The following is an 18,873-nucleotide window of genomic DNA, read 5'->3' on the forward strand; positions in this document are numbered from 1 at the left end:
ATGAAATTTTAATTCCACAGAATTTTCCGTTTAATTCGATACCCATGCTGTTTTTTTCTAAATTGCACTGATTTTTTAAATAATATTTTGAACCTATCATATTATTCAAATTTCAAAGTCCTTTAAAAAAGCCTGACATATTTGGTCCATAGTTTCGCGTATATATTGATTTTTTGTGTTTGTAAAATTTACTGTCGCATGGGCGGTTATACTATTTAATTTATACTACTAATATGCTGCTGCAATTGTCGTCGTTCCAGAATTATCGAAGACAACAAGGATCAACCGGATAAATTTAATTTAAATTGTGTCGATCCGCTCAATCGGTCTGCACTCATTTCCGCCATTGAGAATGAAAATTTCGATTTAATCGTTGTGCTGCTGGAGTGTGGCATCGAAGTGGGCGATGCGCTGTTGCATGCCATATCGGAAGAGTATGTTGAAGCGGTGGAAGAATTACTGCAATGGGAAGAGACGCATCACAAAGAGGGGCAACCCTATGTAAGTATGTGCGGAAGTTTGCTTGGCACCCATATAAATATGTATGTATGTATGTACACTCTAATAGAAGCATACGCGTGCATCAACTAAAGCACATTTTTTGTGTGTTTGCATGTATGTCTTTACATAATTCTAATTTGATTTTTAATTTGGCACATTACAGAGCTGGGAAGCTGTTGACCGTTCTAAGTCGACATTTACACCGGATATCACGCCACTAATATTGGCAGCGCATCGCAACAATTACGAAATACTCAAAATCCTATTGGATCGTGGTGCTACGTTGCCCATGCCGCATGACGTAAAGTAAGTGTACCTTTTTATGTTCGCACGCACGTATGTATGTCGTATATGCATGAATGGGTAGGGTACATTATCATTGCAACTCTGGTACCTGCAATCCGCTGTAAATCAACAGCTCTCCCCAATTATTGTGTTATTTCGTAGTTGCGTTGTAAACATTTGCGACTATTTTGCTCTGCACTAATATTGACCAATTTTGACGTAACACTTTTTTAAACAATCACTTTGGTACATTCACAAACACACGTACCTCGCTCATACATATGCACTTGCAAATCAACAACTGTATCAAAATGTCCACTGATTGTATCTGTTAGGTTTTGTCACCTACCTTATTGTTGCTATTGTTGAGCCTGGTAGTTCTTATAGCCAAAATTTCTCGGTTTCGGCACGTTTCCTTATTTGTGCTGTCCCTGCACTCAAGCACTACAGGCCACGCCACGCCACGCCACGCCCGCATGCGCATGTTTACGTGATTTTCTAACCAGTTTGCGTTGTTTTTGCAATGTTGTCGATGTTATTATCGTCAGCTGCTTGGTGTTGCATGCCGCATAACATGATGTTGAAATAATTTAAATTTATGTGGCCTACCACAGTTTTATGATGGAGTGGGTTTTATTAGCATTGAGTATTCCATATCGCAATATACATATGTACATATGTGCTTACATACATACATATGTACATATAACCAATTTCGAGTTTCTAGTAGTGAAAGTGAGCAGTCGTATGCATAGACTATGAAATATCCCTGCAGTGAAATGACAAAGCAGATAATAAGCTGCTAAATGGTAGATAAGGTGGTAGATACCGACTATTTCATTTACTGTTATGAGCTGTTTTGAAGGGCTTGCAACCACTTTCGATTATGCGATTAGCAACGTTTGTATTCGAATAATCACATCCGAAACCAATCGAAGTTCTGTGATGGATTTCTTTACAAAGTTTTCTCACTAAAAGATCTATTTTCCTCCGCCTGAATTGGCAGTAGTATGAAAAAGATCTGTTCAGAGTTTCCTACGTAAGTGTATGTAGGCTTAGAAAAATATGGTTGGATTTCTAAAACTACAAAAAATTCATTTACCCTCACACAGGCCCACACTTCAATGGAAATAAGCAGCTTAGAACTACTGTTTTGCGGCTGGATAGAGACAGCGTTACCTTTATGTTTGCGAGCTCACCAGGTATACCTGCGATCGATCTGCTATAGATAAAAGCACAACTGAACAGCTACTTTCTTAAATCCGCATTAACGGATCTTTCGAATGGCGTGCCAGCGCATAAACCAGTTAGCCATTGAGACTCTTGTGGTAGCCCAAGCAAACTAAAAAATGTATTCCTTTAACGGGTGATGCTTAGGCAAACTACCCTGCAACTGGTATGACATTACTAATACGTCTCCAAAAAAGTGCTGGTACGTTGGTATTTGTAGGGAATCAAAAATATGTAAATAAAATTTGCTAGTACTTAGTTACAAAACTATTAAAAGATTTTCTTGCCGGGATGGCATGCATATACCAGTAGCACGAGCATCATTAGTATTTATGGACTGATGCTGTGTGTGTTTTGGATTTGTTGAAGAGTATGATGAAGGTGGTAGAAGAGGATAGCAAATTGTATCATTTAGTTTTTAAGTTGGTTGCAAAGCTCAACAATTATTTCTAATATTGTGTGTTCGTTTAAAATTTTGACCCACATTTCTTAGAAGGCACTCCAGACGGAAAGTGAGCTAGTTATGTTTATAATAAACTCCGGTTGCTAATCAACTACAACTAAACTTTCATTCTATTAGCTTACAAAAATAAAGACTTGAATGCTTTAGGAATGCCTCCGAATTTTTCGACTCTGCAACTGCAAAAAACGCTTTTTAAATTAATCTTGTAATGCCTAACCCTCGAAAGGTTAGGCCAGCTTGGGAGAAGGTCCGCTGAAAGTTTTGGTACGACAGTCTTAGAAATCGCCGTCAAAATCCAGAACTTGGAGTTTTAAATTAATTTAGTGAAAGGATAAATACTTACATACGAGGGCAATTTAAAAAGTCAGTGACTTTTTGAATTAAATGTATCTTTATTTTTCACAAAAAAAAAAAAAAATTTATTTCTCAGCATAGCACTTTTTTAGCTCTATACCTATATTCCAGTGTGTTTCCAATTTTTTAATTCTTTCCGAATAAAAGTGTCTTCAGAGATCCTCAAAATAAACGTTTGTTTCAGTGATGACCTCTTGATGCGATCCATGCTTTCTGTTTGGAAACAGAGAATAGTCGCTGGCTGAATCTAGTGGATGGGGTAGTGTTCGTAGCCCAATTGATGGATATTTTCTACGTTAACTACACAAGCGTGCACCCGTGCATTGTTGAATCGAAAGCTCTGAATTATATTCACCAGTGATTGTTTTGTCTTTTTTTTTAAGATACTCGTTGCTAATAATATCGCGTGCATCCCAAAAAACTGTGGACATGACCTTACTGGTGTACCTACCCAGTTCGGCATTCTTTGGTGCACTTCTTCATTTTTTCTCTGGCGCATTGTGGTGCATCCATGTTTCGTCAAACGTCACGAAAAGGTGCAAAGACTCGTTCGGATTGCGGCTGAACTCCGCCAGACATTCCTTTGAAGTGGCCATACGGTTGAGTTAATGGTCATGTGTGAGTAAACGCGGCACTCTTCAGGCAGCGCTACACACTAAAATTCTCCGATTGTGCATAGATTTTATCGTCGATTTCTGGCGCGTCGACCTTTTTGGGCGACTTTAACGTTCAGAGTCACTTGTGCTGGTACGGCCAGAACGAAACTCATTAAACCATCGAAATTGATGTTGCGGAATCCCCATAGTATTCATAAAGTCCCTCCTTGGTTTCGGTAAAGGTTTTCTTACGCAGAAGATATTGCTAGTCAGCACGAGATCTTCACTTTGTTTAATTTTCATTCGAGATTGTCTCCTTTGAATGGCTGGCAATGTCTACTAACGATGACAGTTGGCGGGAGCAGCATTCATTTAAACCAGTACAATGGGCTTAGTTCCAAAAAAAATCACTTCACTGACCTTTCAAATTACCCTCGTACTATGTGGAGGCGAACGCCCTGCCGTAGAAAGAGTTTAGTTACCTAGATTAGCTCGAGACTATCTAGTAAATAAATTAGTTGTAACAGGAATGGAAACAATATGATATAGAAAATGTTTTGAATCCCTCGAATAAAGATTTAGCACTGGCAGGCCAATTCTGGCGGTACCGTAATAGGCCATTTCTAATAATAAATGGTTCGAATATATATGAACGTTGCTGTGTTAGTCTAACCCACGCTGGATAACAACTCTTCGTCTTTAAGGCAAAGATAAGATTTTGTCTGGGTGAGCAATTTGATGTTGGCTGCATTTCATAAGTATGTCTAGTAAAGTGGATTCGGCGTAAACCCTAGTAAAACAGATCTTCTACTAAAGAATATAACATCCTGCATGCGATGTTTACATCAAATAAAGTTGTTTGTTCTCTGATTAAATACTTTTGCTTTATACAATATTTGGGCAGTCCAATTAGGAAAAATGTGACAATTATTCGTACAAAAAATGCAATGTTCATCACAATTTTCACAGCGGTATAAAATTCATACGTTTTGGTTATAACTTATATATGTAATTTTATGTATAAAGGAACTTCACACATAATTCTTGTTTTCGAGGACCTATATTAAAAAATGCACATTAAATTTTAACCCGACAGTAGTAAACCACATATGACCACTGTGGAAAAAAGGAAGAAGATGGCCAATTTTCAACTTGTGTGAAAAGCTATAGTCCTCATCCTATTTTGTTTTTCACCTTAACAATAATTAATTAATTTGGAAGTGTAATAAAATCATAACCAACTCTACGTTTTGTTTTTCTTTTCCTCTTCACAGATGCGGTTGCGATGAATGTGTCACCTCACAAGAAACCGATTCACTGCGACATTCACAATCGCGTATCAACGCTTACCGCGCACTTTCCGCCAGCTCCTTAATAGCGCTTAGCTCGCGCGATCCCGTCCTGACGGCCTTTGAACTCTCGTGGGAATTAAAGCGCCTACAGGCAATGGAATCTGAATTCAGAGCGGAATATACGGTAAGATATGGAATGAACTCGCAAGGGCGGAAAGCAAATATATTACTACATACATAGATACTAAATAGAATAAGGGCAACAGAAATAGGAGAAAGGCAAATCAACACCAAAGTAAAACTGCAAAGTGAAGTGCTAAAAAACAAAGGCAACGCCACAATAAGATTATCACTAATGCGCATTTAGGTTGACGAAAGAGCTTTATTGTGACCATTTAGTGATTTGTTTAGGCATTTTTTTAGACGACTGCATACTCTGACACGCACGGTATAATATGCTGATAGTAGTACATGCATACAAATACATACATATTCTTTGGATGTATAAACAAAGATTTTTTTTGTTGTTGTTTTTGCTTGCTTTACTCTATTTGCTGCTTTCCAACGCATAGGAAATGCGTGTGGGTGTGCAAGAATTTGTCTCATCTCTATTGGATCACGCGCGCACTTCAACCGAACTGGAGGTAATGCTGAACTTCAATCACGAGCCCACAACTGATATTTGGATGCCAGGACAGCGACAAACTTTGGAGCGTCTCAAATTGGCCATACGCTATAAGCAGAAAGCGGTAAGTGCACACTAAAGCAATGCATACTGAATTAGGCATATAAATTAAATTTTCGCATCTTCTTCTCTTCTGTTACTGCTCTTTCTTCAGTTTGTGGCGCATCCGAATGTGCAACAACTGCTGGCGGCCATTTGGTATGAGGGACTGCCCGGTTTTAGGCGCAAACAAGCCTCACAGCAGATCATAGAAGTGGTGAAGCTCGGCTGCATGTTTCCCATTAACAGTATGAACTATTTGCTAGCGCCAGACTCTGATGCGGGCAAATTCATGAGAAAGCCATTTGTGAAATTCATATCACACTCCTGCTCGTATATGTTCTTTTTGAGTAAGTTATATAAGTAGAAATGTTAAACAGAATATTAAATAGAAATTTGGAAATTTATACTTTTTCCAGTGCTTTTGGGCGCGGCTTCATTGCGTGTGGTTGATCTTGCCTTCGAGCTTTTGGGATTCCCTTGGATGTTAGCCATGCTGGAAGATTGGCGAAAGCATGAGCGTGGTTCGCTGCCGGGTCCCATTGAGTTGGGTATTATCACCTATATTGCCAGTAAGCGAACACTAGTTACATCCATGTTGAATGAGTAATTAGATCTGAATTTTATTTTATTTTATTTTATTTTTTTTTGGGTTAAGGTCTAATCTTCGGTGAACTGAAATCTCTTTATTCCGATGGCTTATTCGAGTATATTATGGATCTTTGGAATATTGTCGACTTCATATCAAATATGTTTTATGTCACGTGGATATTGTGTAGAGCGACGGCGTGGATTATAGTGCACGTTAGTGAAATATTTGCTTTTTGATTTTATTTTCTAAGTATACACTAGGCGATAAATGAAAGTCAGTAATATAGTATTCGCAATTATTTCCATGAAAAAAAAATTGTATTAATTATTAATGAAAACATAGTTCATTCTCTAATATTAATCATATATATTATAGTTTCACGCTTTATATAAAGTTCACAGAAATTCAAAAAATTATATCAACATTTTCAACTTTTTATTTAGAATTTCTAGAAAATTTTCATTTCAATTTTAGTCTTATGAAGTGCAAGTTTCAACCGGCTACCATCAGCAGGATAGTAGTAGGTTGAATAAGGAAGAGCTTCCCCGCTGAAGTCTAGAAAAAAAATCTGATGAGGAGATGTGATGATCTCCGAAAGAGCTGCTACAACTCCTACCGGTTTGGCTCTGTTGCTTTTTCCATTTTTCATAATAAACAAATAGTGATTTTTTTTTTGTTTTTTTCCTTGCTTGTTGTATTTAGTTGCACGGTATAATTTAAACATTTTTAAATTTTCACAAAAAAAAAAAAACATTTCGAAAGATTTCTAAAAAAAATCTTTAATCGATATTTGGTAATCGCGAACCACTTTTTGAAAATTTTTTACCGTGCGAGAAGATTCCTTGTTATAAATATTACATTTAATGAACGATACAAATTTTATGGAGCCTCTATTTTTTTCACATATTAAGAATCAGCCATAAATTATGACAGTGTGAAAATGCTTTTATTCAAATGTACACTTTAATATAAATTTTGAATTTCTAAGTAAAACTAACGTAATCATTTTGCGTTCATACCTCGCATAAATGCGATTTGGCCTAAGTGTCTCCGGAAATTTGATTTCTAAACATCGTTGCTATAAGCCTTATACGGCAGAAAAGCCTTTCCGATAGAACAGAGGTGGCGAGTATTGGTAGAAATTTAATAACAGCAACATCTTGATCGGTGTTTATGTATCTTCTTGCATGAATTGTCTTACCTCTTTATTAACTGAAGATTTTGAAGGGCGCATTGTTTTTAAATTCGAGGAATTTTCTTTCGTATAATAATTTTATATGATGCTCCTAAATGATTTGACAGTGTTGTTGTACTGTTACTAAAATTCATTTCTCCACCACATTTTTCACATTTAACTTTAGTTTTTTGGCATTTTTTTTTTTTAATAAGACCAAAACACTACTCCGCGGCATTGTTAGAAGAAACGCTTTAATTAAAGTGGCGCTAGTGCAAATAAACTGAAATTCGATCACGAAAGTTCGACATTCAGAAGTAAAAAGTCGATTTTAGTCGAAAGTCGAAGTCGACTTTGCAAACCCTAGAGTTAAAGAATAAACAAATTAAAATTACCATTTCTTAATCAAATAAGGAAATATTCACCTCATTCATTTGTTTTCGCGGAAAACAGCCAGTAGTTTTCGCTGTTAATTTTTTAGAAATTCATAAAAAGCATAGTTAAAGTAAAAATGGACTGTGGAAACTTAAACATGCGAAAAATCCTAATAACCATTGAGAATTCCCAAACGGTCAGGAAAAGTTCTGAGTCCGCAGTAAAGTCTGAGAAAAATCTCATGCCAAAAAATGTAAGGAGCAAAGAAAAAACCGGTATCATTTGTTCAAAAAAATTTAAGTCAATTAATTCATAAGAAAAGCATGTCATTCAATGACATAGTGTCCTAATGGTAGCTACAAAACAGTGGTCAGAAAATTTTTTCCAACTTCTAAAAAAAAAATGTTCTTCTAGTCTCTCTTACAAAGTTTCATCAAGATATCTCAATTATTACTTAAATGTCTCAGCCAAATTATTTGTTTAACCAGAATATCACAAGGAGCGGAATTATTGATTTTTAAACTGTAGCAATTATATTAAAAACAAAGAAAACATGTCAAAAATAATTATACTTTAAGCAGTATGGCATGCTTATAATTTACACACACATTGCTATTCATACCATCTTCTTTTACCAAGTTATTTTTTATCTTTTTTTTTTGTTTCAGCGTGATTTATGGTATCGCGGCATTGATCCCTACTTCCCCCGCGAACACTGGCATCCTTTCGATCCCATGTTGCTATCCGAAGGTGCGTTTGCTGCCGCCATGGTCTTCTCCTACTTGAAATTGGTCCATATCTTCTCCATTAATCCACATTTGGGACCCTTGCAAGTTTCGTTGGGCCGCATGATAATCGACATCATAAAATTCTTCTTTATCTACACTTTGGTTTTGTTTGCCTTCGGCTGTGGACTGAACCAGCTGCTGTGGTACTATGCGGAATTAGAGAAGAATAAATGTTATCATTTGCATCCGGATGTGGCGGATTTCGATGATCAGGAAAAGGCTTGCACCATTTGGCGACGTTTTTCGAAGTAAGAGAAAATATAAATGCACATTTATATAAATCAGGTAGAAAAAAAGAGTTTAGTTAAAGTAAATGATTGAATTATATATTATATAAAAGTACTAGGTTGACTGAGCTTTTCTCGAAGTGCATATACTTTTTAATGCTTTTAAGGTTTGGGTCTCAAATACACGTTTAATGTAATAAGATAAGAATATAAAAAAATATATATTTGCAAATAATTTTTACATCTCTTCATACATATTCTCTATCTTTTCACAGTCTCTTCGAAACCTCACAATCACTCTTTTGGGCTTCCTTCGGCTTAGTCGATTTGGTATCATTCGATTTAGCTGGCATTAAAAGCTTCACACGCTTCTGGGCTTTACTCATGTTCGGCTCATACTCGGTGATCAATATCATTGTGCTGCTCAACATGCTCATCGCCATGATGTCCAATTCATATCAAATAATTTCGGAACGCGCAGATGTTGAATGGAAATTCGCACGCTCTCAGCTTTGGATGAGCTATTTCGAGGATGGTGGCACCGTACCGCCACCATTTAATATAATGCCATCAGTAAAGTTGCTGCGTAAAACACTGGGCAAGGAGGCACCAAAGCGCACTAAGAGTTTTATGGTAGGTATACATAATGGGAATCCAAATGTCAGTTTTGCCAAATGCCAAATTTTGAGCTGATTCAATATTTTAAAATGTTATGTATTTTGGAACGAACATCCGTCATTTCTGCAATCTTTAGTGTCATATGTCGTATTCGTAAACTTGTTTAAGTAATGGAGTACCTTGTCGAAACAAATAGGCTGGGATATTCTCTTTGGTTAATAAAGTATAATTTGTAAGGAAGTTGGACAGCTTGCGAAAACTAAATATCTTAAATATTGGCTGTCATAGAAATATTAATTTATCCACGAGGCCTTATTAATAACTTTTCAAAGAACAATACAGCAATATTGTCTTCCAAATACTAAGACTGTTCGTGATTTTCGTATTCGCCATATGCGATACCACGTTTGATGTGGTTGCCTATTCCACAAGTTTAATAGTAAATAATTACAGTAGAAGCTCATATTTGGTAAGTTCAATTAAAAATCCATTCAAATCTTTTGAGGGAAATAAGTTTTTTTGCTATCTTGTGAAATTTTCGGACTACCTTATACGTGGTATGCATTTAGCTGATAGGAGTTATTGCGCGCCAAGCGCCGAAATGGTTTCCGATGTCCTTTGCCTTCCAGTCGCCACAGAAAATGTTGAAAGAATATTTTCCCAAATCAATTTGAATAAAACAAGAAATAAACTAAATATTCCAGCAGTCTTTAGTATTTAAAGAACTAAAAATTAAAAAAAAAAAATCAGAAGTTACTAAATTTGAGGTATCGAATAATATGCTTGAAAAAATTAACAGAGCGATTTACAAAAAATAATGAAACTGAATTTCATTAAAAGAAAATGTGATTTGAATTAACCACTTTGTAAAGTATTTTTTGTTTATTTAAGTATAATTTGAACGCTTTCTGTTATTTTTGTTATTTATTTTTAAGTAAATTAAGAAACCTTCATTTCTAAAAAAAAACTCTTCGTTTTTTGAAGGTTACAGTTTTTTCGTCGAAAATACCCTTTTTGCGTAAACTTAGAGTTTTTGAAAAAAAAATATCTGGCAACACTGAAATCTACAAAGATATGTAAACCAAAATCGTGGCTCTCTTAGGAAAACGGGGACCAGTTTTTTGAGTTTAAATTGCTATTTCAAGCAATTAAATTTAGCCTGGAGTTTATATCCTACATTATATTCAATTTGTGACTATGTAACCAAGGCTTAAATCACACAAAACTAAACGAAGTAAACAATAAATATTTCCTATATCCCTAACCTACCTCACTCGGCAATAAGACATATTTACATATCTTACGTGATATCATCTATGTACTTAGTTGCAAAAATAAAACGGGAAACTCTTCAACAGACAAACCCGTTTGGATTCCAAATTGAAATAGATTACAAGTCATTTTTAACAATTTCACAACTTGAAAAGTGGTGGCCAAGATAGATGTTTTGCAGTTGGTGGTCTTACGTCAACGCCGCAGTGCACCAAAGCCTAGCAGCACCAGCTGCTACAATCGGCGCCAAAATCAAAAAATTTCTAATCTGCATTTCATAGTTTGTAGCAGCAACATTTTACGTTTTTTTCGCTCACACAACACACAACATACTATCACTTCTCTTTCCAACTCAAACTCTCAACGCGCTATCCACTCTCTCCTGTCTTTGCAGCGTAAAACTAAAGAGCGCGCACAATCGTTACACGACAAAGTCATGAAGCTGCTAATACGGCGTTTTGTCACCGCAGAGCAGCGAAAACGCGACGACTATGGCATAACCGAGGATGATATCATTGAAGTGCGTCAGGATATTAGCTCTTTGCGTTTCGAACTGCTGGACATTTTCCAAACCAATCGCTTCAATGTGCCCGATATTGAGAAGAAAACAGCAGGTAAGTAATGAACAGCTGTGACAATGAATTGATGAGCGCGCTCCCTAGCGAATTTAAATGTTTAATGTGTATTTGCAGCTGCGGCGGCCGGCACGAAGAAGGGTAAGGTAATGGAACGACGTATACTTAAAGATTTCCAAATCGGTTTTGTTGAGAATCTGCAACACGAAATGACCGTAGGAGATGAGGGTAGCAAGGATATCTTCTCATCGTTGGCGCGAGTAATTGGCAAGAAGAAGTCGCTGAAGTCGGGGTAGGTGTAGGCAGTCAATGGATGACCGTTTAAAGTATTGAGTGTGCTTCATATTTGCTTACAGTGACAAGGATTGGAATGCCATTGCACGCCAAAATACAATGACTGCAGATCCGATTGGCTCGAAGCGTTCGTCCATACAGCGACACAGTCAACGCAGTCTGCGGCGCAGGATTATCGATCAGGCGAACGAAGGTCTCAAGATGAATCAAAATCAGCTAATTGGTGCGTATAAATTGATTTTTTTTTTTTTGAACATTTATCTAACCTCCAAATGAGTTTGGAACATTTTTTGCTCTTTGAAAATGTCTCACATTTGCTACGAAATGGTATTCATTGTATTTCCTTCCCTCACAGAATATAATCCCAATCTCGGAGAAGTAACTCGTGCCACACGTGTTGCTTATGTCAAGTTCATGAAGAAGAAGATGGCTGCTGATGAAGAAGGTGCCGCGAACGCCCCTGCAGATGCTGAATCCGTAACAAGTACCACCGTTAAGGATGAAAAAGCTGCAGGCGTAAGTATTAGTCGCATTCAGATGTGTACTACATACATATACACTATAGCTAATCATTTACTCCATAACCTTCTTCCCTTCAACTGCAGTCAAAGAAGGTCAAGTCTGATGAACAGAAAGCCGCTAGCGATGAAAAAGCTGATGCCGTTTCCAAAACTTCAACTTCCAAAGATGGCAAGCCGGGCGATGGCAAACCGGCCGCACCAGCACCGCCTGGAAAGCCCGCAGCTGGCGCTAAACCAACCGATGCTGCAAAGAAAGACGATGTGGGCAAGCCTGCTGCCGGCGCTGCGCCAAAACCAGCGCCAACTGCTGCCAAACCTGATGCGACTACAAAGAAGGATGAAGCCGCTAAGCCCGCAGGTGCGCCGGCTGCTGGCGCCGCTAAACCAGGTGATGCAGCAGCCGCTAAGCCAGCTGTTGCCAAACCCGGCGAATCTACAAAGCCTGAAGCTGCCACAAAGAAGGAGGATGCGGGAAAAACTGAAGCTGCTAAGCCCGGCGCTGCAGCTGGCGCTGGTGCGACCGCTGCCGCCGCCAAAGGTGCTGCACCAGCTGCGCCAGCGGGTGCTAAACCAGATGCGCCAGCTGCTGGTGGTGCCAAACCAGCAGATGCAGGACCGGCGACTACGAAGGCTGCAGGTGATGCTGCCGGTGGTAGTGGTGCTGGTGCTGCAGGTGGTGCGGGAGCAACTGCAAAAACGGACGACAAAAAGGCTGATGAGAAGAAGGGTGACGAAAAGAAGCCGGATGACAAGAAGCCGGACGACAAGAAAGCAGCAGCGCCTGCAGCCGCCAAGCCGGTTATTAAGGTGGGTCAAAGCAGTGCGGCAGCTGGCGGTGAACGTGGCAAATCGACGGTCACAGGTCGTATGATATCTGGTTGGCTATAAGGTGGGAATTTATATATGTATCTAGGAGCCAACGATCTACATACGTATTTTCAAAACAAACACACTTACATACTGAGCTTTGTATGAGACAAATAAATTTATATTAAATTGAAGTCATTTTAAGTGAAATAAATAAAATTTGATGAAAATGTTAAAAGCAAATATATGTAGATATAAGTATTTCAATGTTTTTCAAATCACAGATAATTATTATTAATTATTAATTATTATTTATTAAAAAAACCTTTGCTCAGCGATTCTGACCAAGTCCAAAAAAAACATGCCAGTCATTTTTCTTCTGTGCCAAGTAACGCCAATTGGAAATGCTAAGTGAAGCCAAGCCCTTCTACACCTAGGCTTTACTTAGCAGAGTGACTTTTCCGTTCCTATGTTTCCACCAGCGGGTTCGGAATTGAATTCTAGGTCGCCCTGGTATTTAAACCTCCTGGCGATNATGGGAATTTATATGTGTATCTAGGAGCCAACGATCTACATAAGTATTTTCAAAACAAACACACTTACATACTGAGCTTTGTATGAGACAAATAAATTTATATTAAATTGAAGTCATTTTAAGTGAAATAAATAAAATTTGATGAAAATGTTAAAAGCAAATATATGTAGATATAAGTATTTCAATGTTTTTCAAATCACAGATAATTATTTATTAAAAAAACCTTTGCTCAGCGATTCTGACCAAGTCCAAAAAAACATGCCAGTCATTTTTCTTCTGTGCCAAGTAACGCCAATTGGAAATGCTAAGTGAAGCCAAGCCCTTCTACACCTAGGCTTTACTTAGCAGAGTGACTTTTCCGTTCCTATGTTTCCACCAGCGGGTTCGGAATTGAATTCTAGGTCGCCCTGGTATTTAAACCTCCTGGCGATCAGTCTGAGTCTAGTCGGTGCAGTGAAATAAGGGCCGCGGACTTTACTTCCTAAAAAATGAAATAAAGTCCACGGGCATTAATTCCGTTTCGAAATAGAAATAAGGTCCACCTGTATTTCTAGAACTCCCTTGATTGAAATGAATGCGATAAGACTGCTTGAGATTTTTTTCCTGCCGAGAGAAGAGAGTGACACTATATTTAAGAGCAGCCATATTCCATATCTGATANCTTTCGAAATAAATGCGATAAGACTGCTTGAGCTTTTTTTCCTGCCGTGAGAAGAGAGTGACACTATATTTAAGAGCAGCCATATTCCATATCTGATACTCAAGATACTCGTATAAACTTCGAATTTATATTGTTTTTTGGGCACAAAGCGATGGCTCATAACTTTGATCATGAATATATGACTCCTAAAGAATTCATAGAAGAGTAACATATTTCTTGCTTTTGAAACTCGTATTTCTTACCTACATAAAACTCCTTTCGAATTCATATATTCTGGACGCGGGGAAATCAAATTTCATCGTGTAAATGTATCACCCCATTGTGTAAATGAATTACCCCATTGCGGACTGTAAATGAATCACCCCAGTGCGGATAAACGAATTACCCGATTCCCCGTCCGCCATCGTAATTCAGAGAATTCAATTACTATGCATTTCTATTATTATTTTTTAAACTGTAAAAACATTAAAACAACACACTAAATAAAAACATTGTTGGGGCATACCCGTAAATCCTGACAAATCTCGTCACGGCCGGTCATAGGGGCCTTAACATAGATATTCCCCAACAATCGAAATTACAAGCACTCTGAAGTTTCAAATATATGAGCCGTTTATTTTTAAAGTGGTATAAAGTAGTCACTTCATATCCCTTGGACTTTGTTGGCCGGTTAGTTGTATCTGGACGCGTCCGTTATTCGTTCAACTTCATCCAATAAAGGTAAACAAGGTTTTCTTAATAGTATATGTTAATAGAAAGATTTACAGATGCATTCGGTTACAAGTAACTAGTAATTTATGTTACTTTCAAAATAAACGGCCCATATAAAGATAAAATTGATCTCTGCAAAAGGCATTCATTCGTTGGTTTAATTAGTACTACATATTTGCGAATTAACCACCAGGCCTAAGCATATTTCGTTTTTTTATTGTTTTTTTTTGCAGGAATTCGGTGAGTAATAAAAAATTTCCTTATAATGGTTAAGTTCCCGAAAATATGATCTCAAAAAGATAATACTAAAATTAAAATGTTAATACTGAACTATTTACGCCTTGTCATGGGCTGAAACTTGTTACTAGGGGGTTTCTGGGGATTTTTATTACGAATCTGAAGTCGGTTTTTCAAAATTCAAAAAGGCAGNACCCCATTGTGTAAATGAATTACCCCATTGCGAACTGTAAATGAATCACCCCAGTGCGGATTAACGAATTACCCGATTCACCCTGTAAGGATCGGCACGAACATGGAGAAAAGAGTAGTCGTCGATCACCGTTCAACGCCGCGTCAAACGTCCGCCATCGTAATTCAGAGAATTCAATTACTATGCATTTCTATTATTATTTTTAAAACTGTAAAAACTTTAAAACAACACACTAAATAAAAACATTGTTGGGGCATACCCATAAATCCTGGCAAATCTCGTCACGGCCGGCCATAGGGGCCTTAACATAGATATTCCCCAACAATCGAAATTACAAGCACTCTGAAATTTCATATATAAGCCGTTTATTTTTAAAGTAGTATAAAGTAGTCACTTCATATCCCTTGGACTTTATTGGCCGGTTAGTTGTATCTGGACGCGTCCGTTATTCGTTCAACTTCATCCAACAAAGGTAAAAAAGGTTTTCTTAATAGTATATGTTAATAGAAAGATTTACAGATGCATTCGGTTACAAGTAACTGGTAATTTATGTCACTTTCAAAATAAACGGCTCATATAAAGATAAAATTAATCTTTGAAAAAGGAATTCATTCGTTGGTTTAATTAGTACTACAGATTCGCGGATTTACCACCAGGCTTAAGCATATTTCATGTTTTATTATTTTTTCTGCATTAATTCGGTGAGTAATAAAAAATTTCCTTATAATGGTGGCGTAAAAATTAAGCACTTACATACATAACAGTGCTTCAAAAAAAAAAAACATTTTGTTGCAATGCATAAAAGCTATCTCAAATGATTGTTATTTGTGATAAAAAACAGAGAAACGGATTTTTTTATTTTGAAAAAAAAAATTAAGAGATCGCGCTAGTCGGTTTTTTTTATAAAAACGTTGACGTTCAAATTTTTTTTTTATTGTAGTGACATTAACATGCAGCTAAAATGGTAAATGGTAAATGTAAAAGCACATGTAATTACCCTGGTTTTATTGGGGAACATCCCCTTAATTACTTACCTGTCATGAACAGTTAGAACAGGCCAGTTCCCGAAAATATGATCTCAAAAAGAGAATACTAAAATTAAAATGTTAATACTGAACTATTTACGCCTTGTGATGGGCTGGAACTTGCTACTAGGGGGTTTCTGTGGATTTTTATTACGAATCTGAAGTCGGTTTTTCAAAATTCAAAAAGGCAGATCCAAAATGGCGATAATTTTTTTTTTTTTTTAATGGTTGGATTTTTTCGAAACTCGACACTCGGAAGTTTTTGGGCCGCTGATTACGAATATGAAGTCAATTTTTTTAAATTCAAAATCACGGGTCCAATATGACTATCAAACTAAAAAACAAAAATACTAAAATTAAAACGTTGAATCTGAACGTTTTAAGCATTTTCATGGGTTGAAACTCGTTACCAATCATTTTTTTTTTTAATTTATCGCCATATTAGTAACGCCAGTTTGAATTTTGAAAAACTGACATGCATTTTAACATATTACGAATATAAAAAAAATTTAGAACATCAGCGTTTTTATAAAAATGTACACACTTTCGTANTTTTTTAATTTATCGCCATATTAGTAACGCCAGTTTGAATTTTGAAAAACTGACATGCATTTTAACATATTACGAATATAAAAAAATTTAGAACATCAGCGTTTTTATAAAAATGTACACACTTTCGTACAGAAACTGATAAATTTTGAGCCACACATGCAAGTGCATGAACTAGCTCACGAATTTAAAATCCGCTTTGTTTAGCAACATCCATAACAACGCCAGAGGCAACAAAAGTAGCAGCATGTTGCTAAAATGTCTTGTTCTATCCACCTGTTGCAAATGGTGTACGGATCAAAATAAAAGCATTGGCAATGGAGTCAAGAGTGAAGGTTTGCCGATTTGAAGAACTATTTTGCCTATAGATTTATTTTACAGTTACTTTTGCGCTCGACTAATATTTCGCAAAACTAAAGCGAGTGAAGCGAGTATGCCGGTATGAGATTTCATAAAGCCTGTTACCATTGTTACTACGAGAAACGAGAANTAGCATTGGCAATGGAGTCAAGAGTGAAGGTTTGCCGATTTGAAGAACTATTTTGCCTATAGACTTATTTTACAGTTACTTTTGCGCTCGACTAATATTTCGCAAAACTAAAGCGAGTGAAGCGAGTATGCCGGTATGAGATTTCATAAAGCCTGTTACCATTGTTACTACGAGAAACGAGAAAAAATTGTCATTCATGCGGCTTAAAAAATTCACACATTCGCAAACACATATTTGTGCGCACAAAAACACATATGTATGTACATACATATCGCTGCCTAAAGGTGAAAAGGTATTATTCCATTTTTTTTTTTCTTAATTAAGTTTTTGGCAGGTAATACGAAACTAAATAGANCGAGAAACGAGAAAAAATTGTCATTCATGCGGCTTAAAAAATTCACACATTCGCAAACACATATTTGTGCACACAAAAACACATATGTATGTACATACATATCGCTGCCTAAAGGTGAAAAGGTATTATTCCATTTTTTTTTTCTTAATTAAGTTTTTGGCAGGTAATACGAAACTAAATAGATTTTTCGCCTATCCTGAAAAAAATTCCAAAAAATTGACTTAGCACCCTTTTACCCTTAGGGGACGATATATATACTGTATTTCCCTTCCTGAAACCATTACGGGGAATGCAAAGTCGTATGTAATTCTTTACCGTCATGAGCATATCATGCTAAAGTAATGCCTTGTAGAAGGGAAAGGAGAAGCGATTTTTCAATTTTTTTCGATTCCACATTCGTTTCTGAGGTATTTGTATTTTTTGCTGGGACAATCGATACATGTCTGCACAGAAAATTTTTCGTTTTCCGAATTGTATGGAACGTTTTAGGTTGTGATTTATTCCTGCATACTTTTAGCAGAGGAATTATTAAAAATTATGCAGAACGAAAAATGACACTGAAGATGGCACAACGCCGAANCGATTCCACATTCATTTCTGAGGTATTTGTATTTTTTGCTGGGACAATCGATACATGTCTGCACAGAAAAGTTTTCGTTTTCAGAATTGTATGGAACGTTTTAGGTCGGGATTTATTCCTGCATCCTTTTAGCAGAGGAATTTGTACCTACTTAAAATTGAGTCAGACCTTCAGCTCACTTTTTATGCATGAGGACCATTAAGCAACTTCTCTATTTGCACAATGTTTTTATTTTCGACCAATAATTGAAAACATTTTCATGACAAGTAGATTTGAAGAGGTTAACAAAACTTGTTTTAACTTTAACACGTTTTCATGTTACATTTGCAGTAATCAAGTTTACGGTTTTATTTTAAAAGTGCCAGTTTATCACAAAAGAATTTTCATAAAAAAAAATTTTAAAACGTTTCGCTTTAGTTTTGAAAATGAACATTTTCAGCGTAATTTTATCAATTTTCAGTTATATTCCTTAATAAAAAAAATAAACAATCCTACACTTCTCGTTTTGGTTTTGCGAATATTTCGTTTTAAAATCATATATAAAAATACATAATTTATAGATTTGTGTGAAATAAAATAATTTAAGAAAAAATTTGTTTTACAATTTCTTTTGAATACGTACGTTTTAGCTGTAGCACTTTCGCAGTGAAATCTGTGCTTGAACATATACATATACACGCACACACCCGACACCCGACACCCCAGTAAGGGCACCCGTCGCCCACAATGTGTTCCCTTTCAAGTAAATAGGTGTAGTGCTCACATATCCCATCAATGGCTATTGGTGTTAGTGGTAAGTTAGTTCCGCTATGCGTGGGCTCCTAGCCGCTGCTGCCACCCTTAACGCCC

The 18,873-nt window shown here is 36.7% G+C and overlaps 1 protein-coding gene across 1 annotated transcript; it reads left to right on the plus strand.

The window, feature by feature from the left end:
• The first annotated feature begins 266 nt into the window (after window positions 1-266).
• LOC108376911 (transient receptor potential protein-like) lies at window positions 267-12,845 on the plus strand. The gene is made up of 14 exons (XM_017633174.1): window positions 267-501; window positions 665-807; window positions 4,704-4,905; window positions 5,294-5,470; window positions 5,561-5,795; window positions 5,865-6,017; window positions 6,104-6,249; window positions 8,255-8,622; window positions 8,877-9,234; window positions 10,886-11,105; window positions 11,184-11,358; window positions 11,423-11,583; window positions 11,716-11,876; window positions 11,966-12,845. The coding sequence occupies exons 2-14, from the start codon at window positions 791-793 to the stop codon at window positions 12,767-12,769; spliced, it is 3,177 nt and encodes a 1,058-aa protein (XP_017488663.1). The 5' UTR covers window positions 267-501; window positions 665-790; the 3' UTR covers window positions 12,770-12,845.
• Window positions 12,846-18,873: the final 6,028 nt, after the last annotated feature.

This window comes from Rhagoletis zephyria, unplaced genomic scaffold (genome assembly GCF_001687245.7).
Source record: "Rhagoletis zephyria isolate East Lansing unplaced genomic scaffold, Rhagoletis_zephyria_1.1 Rzeph_scaffold_11202, whole genome shotgun sequence".
NCBI classification, from domain to species: domain Eukaryota; kingdom Metazoa; phylum Arthropoda; class Insecta; order Diptera; family Tephritidae; genus Rhagoletis; species Rhagoletis zephyria.

Bases quoted from the DNA above. Each gene is read 5' to 3' on its own strand.
- LOC108376911 (XM_017633174.1), top strand. The intron at 8,623-8,876 runs GTAAGAGAAAAT...ATCTTTTCACAG, and splicing joins ATTTGGCGACGTTTTTCGAA to TCTCTTCGAAACCTCACAAT. The intron at 9,235-10,885 runs GTAGGTATACAT...CTGTCTTTGCAG, and splicing joins AGCGCACTAAGAGTTTTATG to CGTAAAACTAAAGAGCGCGC.